The sequence below is a fragment of the Anguilla anguilla genome, chromosome 18 (genome assembly GCF_013347855.1).
Source record: "Anguilla anguilla isolate fAngAng1 chromosome 18, fAngAng1.pri, whole genome shotgun sequence".
Lineage (NCBI taxonomy): Eukaryota > Metazoa > Chordata > Actinopteri > Anguilliformes > Anguillidae > Anguilla > Anguilla anguilla.
The window spans coordinates 18567691-18584389 of NC_049218.1; the positions used below are offsets into that span (position 1 = coordinate 18567691).

Genomic DNA, 16699 nt, shown 5'->3' on the forward strand with positions numbered 1-16699 from the left:
TCAAGGTAAGTAAGACAATTCAAGCAGACAATTCAAAGGTTCAAAACAACCCTGTGATACATTGTGCAAACTTACTAACTTGATTTATCTGTTTTCCATTAAAAAAAAAAACATTAACAGACTAAGCCAGGTGTCATACGTCCAGTGACAGTTATACCAAAATTAACTGAGGAAGAGGAGGATTTCCCAAACCCATTCCGACAGCAGTACCTGGAAGAGACACCTGAGGAGCAGAGCCAGAAGGTAAGCCCGTCTTTGGCTCACCCACCACAGTGAGTCACTGTCAGTGACTGAGGCTTCAGTTATTTAATTTTTTAATTAAGTGTTGCTATTTGCTTGGTGAGTGGTGAAGTTAGTGACATATTGTTTTTAAGAAACCAAAATGAACATATCACTTAAACTCTTAGTTTCCTTAGAGCGAAGGATCAATCACATATCAGTTGCGCTGAGTTCAGACTCTATTGAATTTTTGATCACCCACCCCGATCTGGGTCCATGGCGCTGGTGTTGTGTGCTGGCTATTGTTCGACAGAGCTTTGCTGTAATGTACTGCAGCTAGCTCTCTGTGTTGCATTGTCATGTACAGCACATGCAGTACAGTACAGGCATTTTGGAAAAATAGCAAAGTTTGGCTCCTCAATCAATTTCCCCTGTCATAAAATCACTAACAGTAAAATCTTTATCTCCTCAAATGGCTGGCTTCTGGTGGCCCGTATTCTGGGTAAACAAGGTATTTGGTGAGTTATGGGTAAAAATCTCTGATCTAGCCTTCATCATATCTGCTGCAAAGAAAGAAGCAGTGACATTTATTCATAAATCTGTGAACCCTCTCCTGAGCTGACTTCTGTTTGGCAGCTGGCAGCCCCCATAGCGCTCTGCTGTTAGCGTGACTCGTCACCACGGGCAGCACACACCTGGCTTACTCCCTCCGCCCGTCACAGCCACTTCAGGACCCCTCAAGCTTATTTTCAGCGGTGCTCATCTGTGCTTTTCATTTGGCTGCTGATTGAGAGCGGGGAAGATCTGGAGCGGCTGATTCTTTGTCCGTAGATAGACCTCAATTACGCCAGGAGGTTGGAAATTTGTGCAGTTGATAACCATGCCTCTCCAGGGCATCTTTGTGCAGATGTCGGCGAGGAAATAATAAAAGACTTGTTTTTTTTTCTTCTGTGAGGCAACGCTTCCTGCCTCAGACAGTTTTGCATCCCACTCTAGTGTTTACTGTAATCCAGCAGGAAGAACCTTGAAAACCTTCCAAAGAGAAAAATCAACAAAATTTGCATACTTTTAATCTAAACCATCAACATGACATGTCAAAACTCCCACAACCACCAACTGATAAGGATTTGTAAAGGACATGCAAATTTTCCGAACCAAAATATCAGTGGTTCACACTTGTAATTTAATAATGTAATAATGTTATTGTTGTTTGCAATTGAAATTTGAAAATAGACTTTGATTTTTGGATGGTAATTACTGGGGTCATACGGGGTCAGTCATTTCTAATCCTGGTTACAGAACACCCCCCCCCCCATCCCATCCCCATTAACCAGTTGCATATGACATCAACCTTATAAGACCGCCAGTCTATGTGTACATTACTATGGTATGGGTATACTGCTCATACTGCCTACTGCCTTTTCTTTACTTGTGCCCCTGCTGTTCTTGTTTTTGTAGTATGCTTTCATTGAATCTGCCTGTGGTGGCCTTTTATTATTTATTATTCACCTTAATTAACCAGGAAGTCTCATTGAGAGGCCTCTTTAACAAAAAAGTGCAATCATGTTAATTATCGGACATTATTGATTTGTTTGTTAATAATTTTGCCTCTTCTAAACATATACAGAGTACTTTGGAGCATTAATACTACTACCTCTACACATAATAATAATAATAATAATAATAATAATAATAATAATAATAAAAATAATAATAATAATAGTCAGAGCTAAGAGTATTGATTCCTCAGACTTTCCTCTTGACTTTCCCTATCCTGATGAATATTTATGCTCAAGATCCCCCCTCCCCTGGGAAATGGAAAAGGGGGCAGCCTGGGCTTACTGTGCGAACGACTGTATTGATTGCAGGGGAAGTGAAGGAGGGGAATGCTACCACACACAACCTGCTCTCCCCTCCCATTGATTAGGTCTGCAGTCGTCATGACGACCCTTTGGCCAGTTAAGGCTGGCTTTAAGCCAAGGGTCTGCGTAATTGGTGGAGGGCTCTGAGGAATATTATTCAGAAAATGTATTTCCTTTACCCATGTTAGCCTAATGCAGAAGTTGGAGTAATGGGCACATAGTTGCCATCTGACATTCTGAATTAAATTAAAAGTTGACAAGCAGCACCATTACATTTGTGAAACATATATAAAATCAATCACACAAAAGAGACCGCAGTCGGGTAAAACCTTTGGATGCTTCTTTGCCATTATTTAAACAAGGCCATCCGATAGTTTGGATTGAATTAACAAAGATTTTTTGGTTGTCATTCGTAAAGAAAAATTAATAGACTCATGCTGAATAGCAGATGATTGAAGAAGGTTAATTTACTATGTCAGCCATCAGCACAGTTTTACTTGATTGCGTCTAATGAAGTCACAGCACCCTTCGGTACTTCACAAAAATAATAATAATTTTAATGACTACAAAGAAGTGAGCAGAGTTGTTTTACACAATATATTTTCCTCATAATTATAATGATTTCATATGAAGTGCACAAAATGAGTGCCTGCATATTAGAACAATTGGGTAATAAAATAATAAATCAACCTGCCAGTGGAATTGGAATTCATGTTCAGAAACCAGGTCAGGATAACTATCAGACAAAGTTCACTGTTTAACTGGCCACCGCTGTGTACTTAAGATTCATCATAAAATTCCACAGTTTCGTTATTAGTGCAGAGCTAACAGTTGTTTTGCTTAGAGGCCTGCTGTAATGTAATGTGTGTGTGTGTGTGTGTGTGTGTGTTAGAGAGAGAGAGAGACAGAGAGAAGGAGAAAGACAAATTGTTTATCTTACTTGGGCAGGGACAGATAGTATCTTGATGTTGTTACAAAATGAGTATTGTACCTTATCGGACCTGTGTTTTGTAGTTGTTTCAATGACCTTTGGTATGCACTTATTATATGTCGCTTTAGTTAAAAGTTTCTGCCAAATAAATAAACGTAAATGTGAATGTACCACAGACTGCCTGGTATGTGACCTAGTGCCATAGCCCCTTGGTGAGTGAGCAACAGATGTACCCTATGTATGTAGAACTAAGTAAAGTTTATATATATTATGCCAATAAAACCTATTTTAATTTGGAAAAGGTGGAAAAAATGATAAGATAGAAAAAGTGGTGTTTTCCAGCATCACTTGAAGTAAACCATCATGTAACCTACCTTTTGATAGATTTACTCTCCCTCAGCATGGAAAAGACAATTCACTACATTGCAGCCAGATGTTAACCTTTTAGAAGCCATTTTTGAATAATTCATTTCTTTTCATTTAATGGCCACATATGAACCTGTTTGCGTCAGCTCAATAGAGTAAGATGCCTTAGGTATAGATTCCTTGGCTCACCCAAGCTTTTACCACTGCAAGTACCAGTCAGAGGTTCCCCTATGTGACCTTTCTAAGCAAATCCTTATTTCCCCTTCTCTCTGAGCTGTATACACTACATGGCCAAAAGTATATGGACACCTGACATGCAACATATGATCCAAAATTATGGGCATTTATATGGAGTTCATTAATATGAAGATCCACCCTTTGCTGTTATAGCAACCTCCATTCTTCAGGGGAAGGCTTTATACTAGATGTTGGAGCATTGCTGGCTTTCAAATTGATTCAAGGGCATTTTCATGCTGAAACAAGAAAGGGTCTTCCCCAAACTGTTGCTGAAAAGTTGGAAGCACAAGATCGTCTAGAATGTCATTGCATTAAGATTTGCCTTCACTGGAACTAAGAGGCCTAGCCCAAACCATGAAAAACAGCCCCAGACCAAGGGCTGTCCACATACTTTTGGTCATATAGTGTATTTGTTTATAATGTATTTTATTTTCTGCATTGTCCATTGGCTGTTATAAACAGAGGTGCTGTCCAAAACTCAAGGTTGACCAATCCTCGCGGGACTGCTTTGGCTTATTATGGCCGGCATTGAGGCACTGCCCTTATTTTAGCTCTTATAGTTCACCTCTCCGCCTTGCTGGACAATCAGGAGAAACTTGTGAGGGGTGAAATAATGACAGCGTGAGCCGTCTCATGTTTCTCAAAAAACAACCTTTCAGAGGACGCCCGTGACAGGCTGTCTGAGATGTCAGTTTCTCTGACTCACGAAAGACCACTTTAAAAAAAAAAAAGCTTTCTTACCACGGGACTATTTCTTTTTCTTTTTTTTTGCCAGTGAGTCAAAGGTTGTCTTCTGAAAGTGGCTAACTAAAAAGAATCAGCTGCTTTAAAGGCTTCTCATGGTATCACTGGTACATTTTTCATATTTTAGAAATGTGGTTGCATCTTTGGCTCACCAGAAGGTTGCTTCATATTTTAATTGTCACAAAAAAAAGTCTGTGATGCTTTGTCTTGAGTGCGGGTGCTCATTTGCTTTGAGTGCTGAAGTTGATTTTAGCATTGACAGCTGAAGCCGAGAATCTCTCCAATAAGGATAAACTCTATATATGAATCCTGGAAATACCAAGTCCTCTCTGAAGGGGATTGTGTGGCTGTCAATTATTTGGATAAGGAAATATCCCTGCAAATGGGACATATAACCCCAGTGGTATGGGCTACCATCATTTCACATTCACAACACAATATCACAGGTATTAGCTGGATGAGCAGGGAAGGATTTTTATTTTTTAAACGTGGGAGAAAAGATCAATACACAGGGATCTGTTTACATGTCACGGTTGTCATGGAAGCCAATTATGGATGCAAGTCACACTTCTGTGCCATTGGATTTCAGTTTAAATCAAGGTATACACTCTACTATGACTTTGAAGACAGAGTCTAAATCTCTCCCATCGGCGAAGGAAATAATAAAAGACCATTAGAATGGTGTTGCAATATCTTTACATCTGATTTGATTATATTTGATACAACCCCCCCCCCCCCCAAAAAAAAAGATTAATTCAATAATTTTATGATTATTTATGCATATTGCAAGAGCATGTAGTATTTCAAAATCGTAGACATTTTCTTTTAAAGAATAATATGCCAGAATCTAATATCATTCTTTAAATATATATACATCAGTGACTCCATGGGGAAGCCTCCCACATTCTGCCGACCACATGCAGTGCATATGAAGCTGTCAAACACCTAGGCTCCGTAATCAAAGCTTGTGCTTCTGTGACAGTTTCTTAGAAACAATCTACTCAAAAGAAGCTGTTTTTAGTTGAACAGGGTTCTTGTTCCTTACTTGACAATGAGAGCGCTTGACCTGAAAAAAAAAGCCGCTGCCTGACTCCAGTCTGTCACATTTGCCGGCTCTGACAGGGCTAGTCTGATTACTCTCCGCCTTTATGACTGATAGTGACATTGCAGCCGAGGAGAGCCTATTTTCAGTGCTGCGTTCTCTGACTGATCACAGGGCCCTTTTTTCATAAACAAAACTGCCAAATGGAGTGTGTGTGTCTGCGTGCGTGTGTATGTGTGTGGTTGTATCTGTGTGTGTGCGTGTGCCAATATTGTGAAAATAAATTAACGACAAATCTGCATTGAGAAGAGGACTGACAATGTTTATTTGGTCTGCAAGTACCAAAGCACACTATGCTGGTTTGATGACTAATTAGATTAATGCACTCGACACTCCATATCATGAAAACAGGCATTTTTAACTTAAATATATTTACAATATATTTCTGCTGAATATATTATATTGATCTATCTATCTGTCTGTCCATCCACCTATAGAGCTCTGCAGCTTTTCGTTGAGATGTGATAAAAGTGCCATGTTATTTTAATTGTTGCAGAAATTGCTAATTATATTACATTTATATTACATGTCACTCTTCCCTTTGTTCCCCATCCCTCTGCATTCCCACAAAGCCCCGGCACCCAATAGTGACTGTCCACGAGAACGAGGCTCTGAGCTGCAGTGAGGTAAGCTCTGCACTCGGGCTGGAAGGAGCATGCATTTCATGCATTTCATGCATTGCATGTGTGCCATCAATGGAAGTGGAGACACAGTCCCATTAGACGTGACAAAGTCTTATCAGCTGCACACACTTTATAATGAAGAAAACATCAGTTCCTTTTATATATGCCCACCCGTATCCCCTGGCCAAATGTAAAGACACATGTAAAAATGGACAAAACTACACATTTTTACTGCAGAAGCTATTTTGCCTTGGTTGCCTGATTGTGCTTGGTCTGATGAAGTAACCTTATATTTTTAAAACGTGTGAATAAAGTGGATGTCCTGCTATTTCAAGCTTTGTCAAATCAACTTTAAAAAGGGGCCTAGTCGGGTTATAATTAGATAAGTGTCCATTTTGTACTCACATTAGATTTGTATTTCATTTATTTTAGCCCACAGTAATTCATTCATGCATGAATAGCTTACCAGGTCTTGAAGGCCAGACATAGTGCTGGGAGTTCTCTATGCAGTGGGCAGAATGGTGAGTCTATGTGGGCTGAACGGTCTGTTCTTTTGTTAAAGCCTGAACAGGCTATTGCATCCTAAAACTGTAGACTTACTGCTTCATCATCAAGAGCTTAAGAGTTGTGTTGTATTGAGTTGAATAAACTCCTGATCTCAGCCTGCAGGTTGATTGTCCCAAAGCTCAGCATTCAAAGCCACCCTGTGGCCTCCGAGGATTAGCCAAGTTTTAGTTTTGAATAGGTACAGTAGATAGAGATCAGAGTTAATCGGTCTGCAGTAATCATATCCATTACCCGCTCATTTCCCTCAACCTACTTCCTGTTACGGTTGGACCTAGACAGAGTTGTAACAATTATGACTACATTTATATTTGAATGCTAATTTTTATCTCATACTACTCAGCATTACAATTCATTTTTTTCTGAGCAAAAATATCAGACTTGGTGTGCAAAGTCCTCCAGTCATATCATCAAAATTCTAATCTTAACATACTTTGTGGCACTGTCTTGTGAACATCACATTTCCTGAACAAAACTGTACTAACTGTAAAGTGCTTTGTGCTTGTTTTCTAAGAGCTAATGCCACTGGTTATTTGAGTAAACCGAGGGTTTAAGTTGTCTGCATTTTTTCATTTGTCCGTTTACCTCAACATTAAATATGGGTGTTCTTGTTTTCTTCAGAAGCAAATTTGGGGGAGTCAATGCAAAGATTTCAGCAGGCTCTGTTTGTGAAGAAAATAATTCATGCTTGTCTTTATTTGTAAGTCAAAGATAATGACAAATTAAATCCAGGTCTTAGTGTAGTCAAGTTTAGCTGGAGTTTAAATAATTGACATGACAGCAAGATGTCCACTGCTCCTTAGCTCATTTCCTCTCCATAACAAAATAAATAAATAAATATTTTTTTTTACAGTTTGTGCGCACCCCAGCTGGCCAGACTGCACAGCTGGCTGAGGACCGCAGAGACGCTGGGAGCCCCACATTCAGAAAAGGAGACGTCAGAAGAACGGATGAAATGGTCCTCCTGATAACTGAAAAAGAAGTGACCAGCACGCCGCCAGTGGCAGAGGGATCCTCAAAATTAGGTCCGGCCTCCTTCAACACAGCACGCGTGAAAACAGAGGTCCGTGAGACCCACATTTAGGTGGTTCCAGGGTGAGGTGAGGACAAAGCAGTTGTGAGATGGCAGTGCCTCCTCTTTTATCCAATAGATGAGGATTAAAAAGCCATGCAGTATTCACACTAATTTCTAAGGCTTATTATACGTACACATATGTGTAAAAATGTGACGCTAGCCATGTATCCTGATTCACAAAGAAAAAAAAATGACCAAAGAGGACAGAAGGTAAAGCTATTGAGGGTGGATCCACAAAAAATGATCCATCTGCTTAACCATGAATGAACATAACATTTATATGCAGTTTAAGGTTAATGCAAATTTGACTGAACCCTTCTATTCTGGGTAAAACAAGGGTACTTAACATATGAAAATACACCAGCATTTCACTTTAAGCCCGAACTGTGAATGCAAATGCCTTCTTAAAAGTAATGCTCAATGAAAAGAAGAGCAGGAGGGGACAGCACTTCAAAACGTTTCATAAACAGCCTTAAGTAAAGTAAACACAAAAGGATTTACAATGAGAGACGCAATAATTATGGGATTGGGTACACGGAAGACCCAGTTGGTAGGTGTGTTAGAGTTACCTCCTAATATAAATGAAATAAAAACAGTTAACAGGTTGTACAGTTACTCCTCTTGGCAATGTTTAAAAACTAGAACTTTAGTTAGTGTAGCACAGAAACCAGTCCTTGAAATAAAGGATGAAATAAAATGAATTACGTATGTATCTGCAGTTCTGTGAGTCCTAGATGACTGCCAGAGTTCTCTGTTACTCAGCATCGTCACAGCTATGTGAGATGATTCAGCAGGACAGATTCTCGAATGACAGGACTATTTATGCATTTGCTTACGTCATCCTGTGTCACGGGTGAATTGTTGGTATAAGTTTTGTGACCCGCACTAGTGTGAGACAGAAGATATTCAGTATTGAGCAGTGCCTTTGGTGGTCATCCAGGATTCCTAGAGCTGCATTTACCTTCATGACTCGTTTGATATAGATAACAGATCTTTCTGATGTTCCACTGTGTGTATATATATGCTGTTTGATGCCTCCATGACATTTACTTGTGTTTTATTGTGACACGTGAGCTTCGTTCAAGCTTGCCATGGTTTTTATGGGTTTTGTCTTTGCTAACTGTGACCAACCATAAACCTTTTCCCTTTCTGTGTAATTGCCTGCTTTAAAAAAAAAAAAAAACGTTTAGTGAATTGGCTCTAAAACAGAGATGCACTAGGCTGACAAAAAGCCTATAATCAGAGGTCAGTTATTAGTCTTGCTATATTTGTCCTTCAGAGGCACACAATAACAGGACAAGACATAAATTCATACACTGCTAATGCCCTTAATATTACAATCTTAATTGTGACACATGGACTAAACACTTTCAAATTATATGACAAGATGCCATTATCCATCCTTCCATCCATTATCTATACCTGCTTATCCCGGGCAGGGTCACGGGGGAAAGATGCCATTATTCCAGCTGTAAATTGAAGCTTTTGATGTACTATATAGTTCATTTGTAATGTACTGGAGTACAGAAGAAATGTATATTTACTGCATATTAGTATTTTTTAAATAAAAAAAATATTTTTACATTCGAAAATGATTACATATAATAATTTTTGGATGACATATGTAATTGAGGACTCAAAATAATCCCATTAAAAAAATATTTATAGCAGATAAATGTTTTTGAGAGTGGAATGTGAAAGATGGTTGGCCTATCTGGGTAACGTTGTTCCTGATATTCTCAAATATTGGGTCCAGGTCTCCGAGCCATGGACTTCACTTTTTCATTTTAATCACTGATGCACACACTGACTAAAACCACGCAGAACATGTCTCCCGATTTCTCAGTAGAGAAATAAAGAAAAAGGAAAGTGTTTTGTGTGGTGCTATAAAATAATTTTAAAGTGTTTAGTCTTTCATATTCTTATAAGTTTGAATATAAACTAAAATAAAGCACAGGCTGTTGTATAGCTATTTTTCCACAATTAAACCGATAGATTCCTACTATAAAGCTAGATTGATATTATTGAATATATATGTTGGAAAAAATTATTAACTGCAACTGTGTTAAATGCAAATAACCAACAAATGTTTGATTGACTGTTTAATGTATAAGTTGAATTACTGTAGTTTGGTTCTAGGGAAAATATCATGTATCTGTATTCAATGAACTAATAACTTGCCATGTTCAAGCACATATAAATTGGCTTTTGAATAAGACCACTTTGTCCTCTGCTGCTGGTTATTAATATTAATATTATTATTAATATTTTACATTTTCATTTGCATATGAGTTGCCAAAGTTAAAGACATGATCTAAGCCTGATTGAAAAAAATACTATAGAATCCAGATTATAGGTAATTATACATTTTAAATCAGAAAAAGATATCATATTTATTGGCCATTAAATAATTCAGGTAAGTTATTGGAAGGTTTTTTTATTTTTTATTTTTTTTATTGAACTTCAAGTATTGTATTAAGACATACATCATTTGTACCGTGTAACTATGACAACCGCTACCCTCAGTCCCAGCTGTCTATAAATTCTCGTTCCTACATCAGCCTGGGTAAGGCAGGGTATCACTCAGAATATTAGCTGCCTTTGGCAGCATGAAATTGGCTGAGTGCATCTCTGTTTTGCACAAGCAGAGGTAAAAGAGGGATTTAACACAGCAAATACAGTCACACACACACACACACACACACACAGACACACACACACACACACAGACTCCGACACACACAGACAGACACACACATGATTAATGTCATTCTGTGATGTCTGAGGGTTCTATTCAGCTGGGATGACAACAACTCATCGCACACCATGAAGTCTCTCCCTCTGTCTCCTTTCTGTTCTAGATCTGCTTATTTTGTTTTTAGCAAAGAGTATTTCCCGTTGCTCAATGTTCCTTAGCCAATTAAATATAAGCTGTATATGTTGCTATTAGTTCTTCACAACACAAATTTTAATGAGCAATTCATTGGAAAATTCTAAACTTGAAAACAAGTATCCATTCCACTAGTTTAATTTCAATGAATAACTCACTGCTTATAAAACCTTTAATGGCGTATTCAAATACCTAGTTTTTGTTATCGTTTGAGAACTTGCGCTGTAAGGATGATGCGATGTATGATCAGACTCTTATCTTTTCAGTTGAGCCCTTTAAAATGTTAAAATGCAAACCTTTACTGAGACTACACACACCTTACCTATAGGTAAGCCTATTATGGATTTCCCTGCAATTGTGGGTGGATGTGCAGTGTATTTAGCTTATTCAATTATTTTCCTCTTTGTGTGATTATGAGTCCACAAGGGGGAAGAAAATCACTTTATTAGAGTTATTAGTAAAGTACTTTTAAGTTGTTAGTATGTGTAACATTTAGTAGTGTTATAAATTATAAGTGAGCCTACTCTACTATTTTAACAGTATGTTTTCCTCACATTTCTCATTTGCTTTACCTTTCATTGCTTCCCAGATAATCCACAGATGATCCAAAATGAGATTCAAAGTTTTTTTCTCCTGAGAAAAAAAATAATATAAAACTAAGAAACTACAGTAATATATTTCTCTGGGCACAGCCAGACTGAAGCCACATACTTACATTATATTACTTTAGTTTCAAGCAGTCAGTTCATTACACACAATTTCCATGTTTTTGACACAGCCCTAATTTACAATGCTATATCCACAAAGTCAACTAACTTATATCAATAGCTGTCACTCAAAAATACCTGAACAGAACATTTATTTTTAAAAAGACTAAAACGTCAGAATGTTATGTCTCTCCTTACGATTTCTTCAGTTTTGACCCTTGAGAAAGCTCTGTCCCCTGCTAGCCTACCAAAATAAAAAGTGTTTTCATTCCTAACTGAAGGTTCTGATGCCATTAACTTACGTGAACTGTACAATTATGTACAGGCCTGTGTCCCTGCCAGTTCCAAAACAACACTGATGGTGTGCGGGCCAAGTAAAAAAGCACTCACAGATATGTTTTCAGAACGAGAAGTTCTCATTAGACCTCATTAGCCATTTTACCATTTCACTTATAAATCAAGTCCTTTATAAATCAAGTCCTTGACCCAATTCACATTTGTTCTGAATTCACATTTGTCTCATAAATAAATGTGTGAACTTATAGTGGTCTAGTTTCTGGATTCAACATCACTCTGCACATGGACGCAGTTATTAGTGCAGCTCGTGGGTGCACTGGGTGTGGCAAGTGGATGTTGTTATTTTCGAGACCAGAGGCGAGGATGGGACAGTGCAAAACGTGTGGCACACCTGGAAACTGGGCTGAATTATACTGAATATATTACTAGTGGGTGTGATGCAGCTGGTTTAATTTATAGTCAATCAAATGGTCTTTTTTCATTCCCTTTAAGAGGCATGAGCACTGCACTGGGCATACCACCAATTTTTGGTAGTCTACAGCTGTAATGGAAGATGAGGATAGTGATAAACTAATCAAATGTTTCTCACAAGACACCCTCTAATGCAGAGGCCTTTTTCAAAAATTGAGGAATAACAAATCTCACAAATGAGAGAAATACATTCAAATTTGTAAGAATTTTCTTCCATCAGAAATAAAACATTGCCTAAATGTTTATTATGAGCCATTTTTAATTTCCGAATTCAAATTTTTAAACCTGTAGCTGAATAGCTTAAACCCGTTATGCTATAACTAAACAAACCATTTGTGATCACAAGTGTATGCTCATTTTAGTGAAATTTCACAGCTTTTGATTGCATTACTTATAAGTAATTTCAGGAAAAAGCAAAAAAAAAAAAAAAAAGACCATGAACAAGGTATGCAGTTTTCCTGTTTCTGGGATTTATATCACAGTCAAATTGAACAGCATATGGTCCACAAAAACCGTTGATTGGCTTTTTAATAGGCTAAAATCATGCAATCCGCCCTAGCATGGTCTGCGCTTTACGCCGTAGACCAGCTCTGCGCACGCGGGTGGTGAGGGCACAAATCATACACCAGACGGACGTGGAATTTCAATCTGCCTCTCTATTCTGACTGACACACCCCCAGCAGCTACTCTCCGACTTCGGTGCACATCAGTAAAGAGTCAGGAAATTACCAAACAAGCTCAGGTGGTTCAAAATCAGTGACGAAAATAGCATTTTTCCAGTGCGCTGGCTCACAACACGCCATGCGCCAGCTGGAAAATAGAGCCCAGAATATTGAATAATATAATATATTTCTTATGGGATATCATTTTAGAATGTTGCTGTGAGAACTTTGGTGTTATTTTATGTGTTTTTTTCACACATCATACAAAATTTCATCAATAATTGAGGATTAATCAAGAATTTGTCAAGATTTTCCCCCTAAGATTATCCACAGATTGAACAATAACAGTAATTCAGCATGAGACGATTATTTATTATCTCGCATTGGGAAATTTGATTGGCCTTGCACTCAAACATTAGCATAGAAACAACAGAAATTACTGGAGAATATTCATCCACGTTCAGAATACATTATCAGTGAAAGCAGTTCAGCGTGGATGCAGACGGAACACTAAATTTCAGAAGAAAAAAAAAAGAAAAATGTAGGCAGAAATAAATAGCAGGCTACAATGAGAATGAATTAAATTGGGCCCGCTCATTACAACCCATTGTAAACCCATTATAAACACTTTTCTGTGGTAGCCTGCCACACAGCTACTGGGAAACCGCACTCAGGTTGACCTCTGTGCATGCTCATTGGATCTTTTAACTGGCATCAGTTCATAATTACCCTTATCCCAGTATTCTGGGTTTCCTCAGAAGGGAACTGACTCAGTCACCTGTGAGAAAGGTCAGAGTTGTATGAGATGACCTTAGTTTAAGTGAGGGTGTGTCATTTACAGTCAGTTTTCCTGGACGGAGTGACTGCTGCTTGACGGCAGTCACTGCCACATGGCGTATCATCCTTTCGCTTCAACATTCACACCTCCACCTCCCGATGAAGTTTGCTGTGTTGCCTACTCTCAGGTACCGGAGCAGCCTAAGAAGATGGAGGACAAGGTAAATGTCACTTTAACATTTAAATGAATCCACTACGGATTTTAACCCCTGTGATATTTCACTAAGTTTGAAAGTTCAAGGAATATATGAAGGGAAATAATGTCAGTGTAGGCACTTACTGTACATGTATTTACTTTTATTTATCTTCATGTCTGACTGCATTTTGTTCCATGTTTTTGTGCATCGTTCTTTTTTAAACACACATTAACCATTTTGCTGTGTTATACCACCCACATTTCTTAAATAAGAAATAATGAATATTTTAGGAGGCATTTGTCATCATACATTTGTGCCATCTTCCACTGATATAAATATGATGGCAGCACAAAATTGCCTTCATCACTCACAAAAATATCACCAATATTTGTTTCAGTCGGCGGTCCTGAGATACATCTGTGCTCTTCTGAATGTGTAAATCAAACCTAATGTTTTTTAAAGGTTTCAGAGAACACAGCTCAAGGCATTATTCACTAAGGGGAAACATATAAAGAGGTTTCTTTTCTCCTTGCATACAGCGTGAATGTGGAAATAGCATTTTCTCCTAAACTTTATTATTGAAAATCCACAAGGTTTAAAACCATTGACTAATGAACAATGCATTTGTCAATCTTTCTCTTCCTTTGGGTCACATGTGCGATGTCTACCAAGTTGAAACCGTAGCAGCAGCAGCACAGTCGAGAGGTTGCCTTCTGCTCCTGTCCAGCCTGGACATATTTATTCACCCTGCAGAACTGTTCAAGGGAACAATTTATTTCATTTTCAGCACAGGCATATACATGGGAAATACACTTTCTTTGTGGGGAAAATAAATATAAATATTAAAATGATTAAGCCTCACCTTTCTTTTGATATCACACAATGGTTCATTCATAGTAATGGGCTCATAATACACTTGTTCTTCGGCCATGACAAAATTAGCAGTTTTCTGTGGTGCTAATGCACTGTTTTTATAGGAAACGGAACGTGATCTGATTGGCAATAACGGAACCAAATCCAAACTGCACTCACAGTTCGTTTAGTCTCATCGAACCAGCTTCTTTTACAACTGCACCACAGTTGTACTAATGCCTGGAGTCACGAAATTACCGTATAAGAGTTGGACACATCCTAATTCGCTAGCCACTTGTGTTACCGCTAGCATTTGACAATTTCAGCTTGATTGCGCAACTGTGTTTTGGCCCAGTGTGTTTGTTTACTGTCTGGATGCTACCTGTTAGAGACAAGTATTCCCCTCTGGATGCTTCCATATGTGTTGAATGTGTATTTGAACCTAATCCTGAAAGACGTTAAGCATCACAAGCACGGTTGTTGATGAACTAGCAGCTGCCCTTTGTGCACTTGATTCAAAGTGATTTCAGTCTTAATGAAGAAAAGAAAATGCATTGTGTGTTCCTAAGAGATTTCCTGTCTCTTTGTTACCGAGGTTACTGAACGGAACCTGATGCTGTATATAAAACGATTGACTTTGTTACTAAATCCTTCTGCTTCTTACGAAACTAGAAAAAAATGAGAAAAAGATACAGGGTGATTATCAGATAAAAGATATAATATAATATCTGTCTAAAATAAAAAAAATAGATAAATCTTCCTGTATCTCCCTGTCCAGCGCTGACGGCCATTGTTTCAGGCGATAATTGGATATGAAACACTGAAAAGTAGAACCACTTAACTCCCACTAAGGGAGCAAAAAGTTAAAAAAAAAAAAAAGAGAGAAAGAAAAGATGACATAGTGCCAACCATGTTTGTCCGGCCCAGCAGTTTTGCCAAACAATGAAACTGAGTGCAGTGTTTCTGAGTAAAGTTTCCAGAGATTAGAATATTAATCACTGGTATATAGACCTCCTCTAATGTTAATATTAAGTCCATAAATCCTTTGTCTATACTGGTCGGGGTCATGGGGGGTGCTGGAGCCTATCCCAGAATACATTGGGCGAGCGGCAAGAATATACCCTGGACAGGTTGCCAATCTATTGTAGGGCATTACACAATTCACTTGCACACTCATATCTATAGGCAATTTAGAGTCTCTAATTAGCCTACCTGCATGTCTTTGGACTGTGGGTGGAAACCGGAGTACCCGGAGGAAACCCACGCGGACACGGGGAGAACATGCAAACTCCAGGCCGGATATTGAACCTTCTCGCTGTGAGGCGACAGTGCTACTGCATCACTGTGCCATATCTTAAATCTTTCATTTAAATTCTTCGAAAGATATACTAATTAGCCCCGCCCTTTGACGTAGGTTAGAATATGGCTTAAGCAATACCATGAAGGGCTACACGTTCATGTACATATATTTCTCCTCATTTTTCCCCATTTGTGTTTCATTGTTGTGTTTTTGCTGATGATTCAAATGAGAAATTATTAATTAATTTATTTGTTTTTGCACTCACTGGCTTTACAGTCAGGGTATCCTCTGGAAATTGACAGTGGTGTTAATGAAATTGACAGGTCCATGCTTAAGTGTCCTCGTGGCAGTTACCTCACAGGCATTATTCATACTCACAGTCCCACAGCAAATTCATCTGAGAGCTATTTGACTCGGCACATGGTGCCCGTGCGCATTATTATTCATGTCATTTATTTTTTAAAGTGTGCAGTAAAGCCTGTCTTAAATTTGTAATCGTTGCAACTTGTTACTTTAAATGGGTTTTATAATGAGTGCATTTTGAGGCTGCCAGTGGCAGTTGGCACTGGCAAATGATTTCTTATTCAAAAGTTTTATTTTTCTTATAGATATGATCACACAGTGGGCCCTATTTTGGTCACAACACAAATGCAAATGCTCCTGAGCACAGGTAGAATTGCTAGCTTTGTCTCACACAAGTGGAATATAGGTTTGGTATTTAAAATCTTTCATGTTGTATATATATATATATATATATATGTACAACATAACATTTTTTACTGAAAATACTTGAAAAATTACTTGAAAAAAATACTTGAACTTG

The 16699-nt window shown here is 38.2% G+C and overlaps 1 protein-coding gene across 3 annotated transcripts in view; it reads left to right on the top strand.

Annotated features, from left to right (window-relative positions):
* The window catches only part of mlip (muscular LMNA-interacting protein), a 39880-nt gene extending 29939 nt beyond the window's left edge, over positions 1-9941 (top strand). For all 3 annotated transcript variants that reach the window (XM_035399506.1, XM_035399505.1, XM_035399507.1), the window contains 3 exons: positions 121-243; positions 6034-6087; positions 7502-9941. In XM_035399506.1, the coding sequence (XP_035255397.1) occupies positions 121-243; positions 6034-6087; positions 7502-7732 (408 nt within the window). In that variant the 3' untranslated portion in view covers positions 7733-9941. The remainder of the gene's footprint in view (positions 1-120; positions 244-6033; positions 6088-7501) is intronic.
* The last annotated feature ends 6758 nt before the right edge of the window (positions 9942-16699 follow it).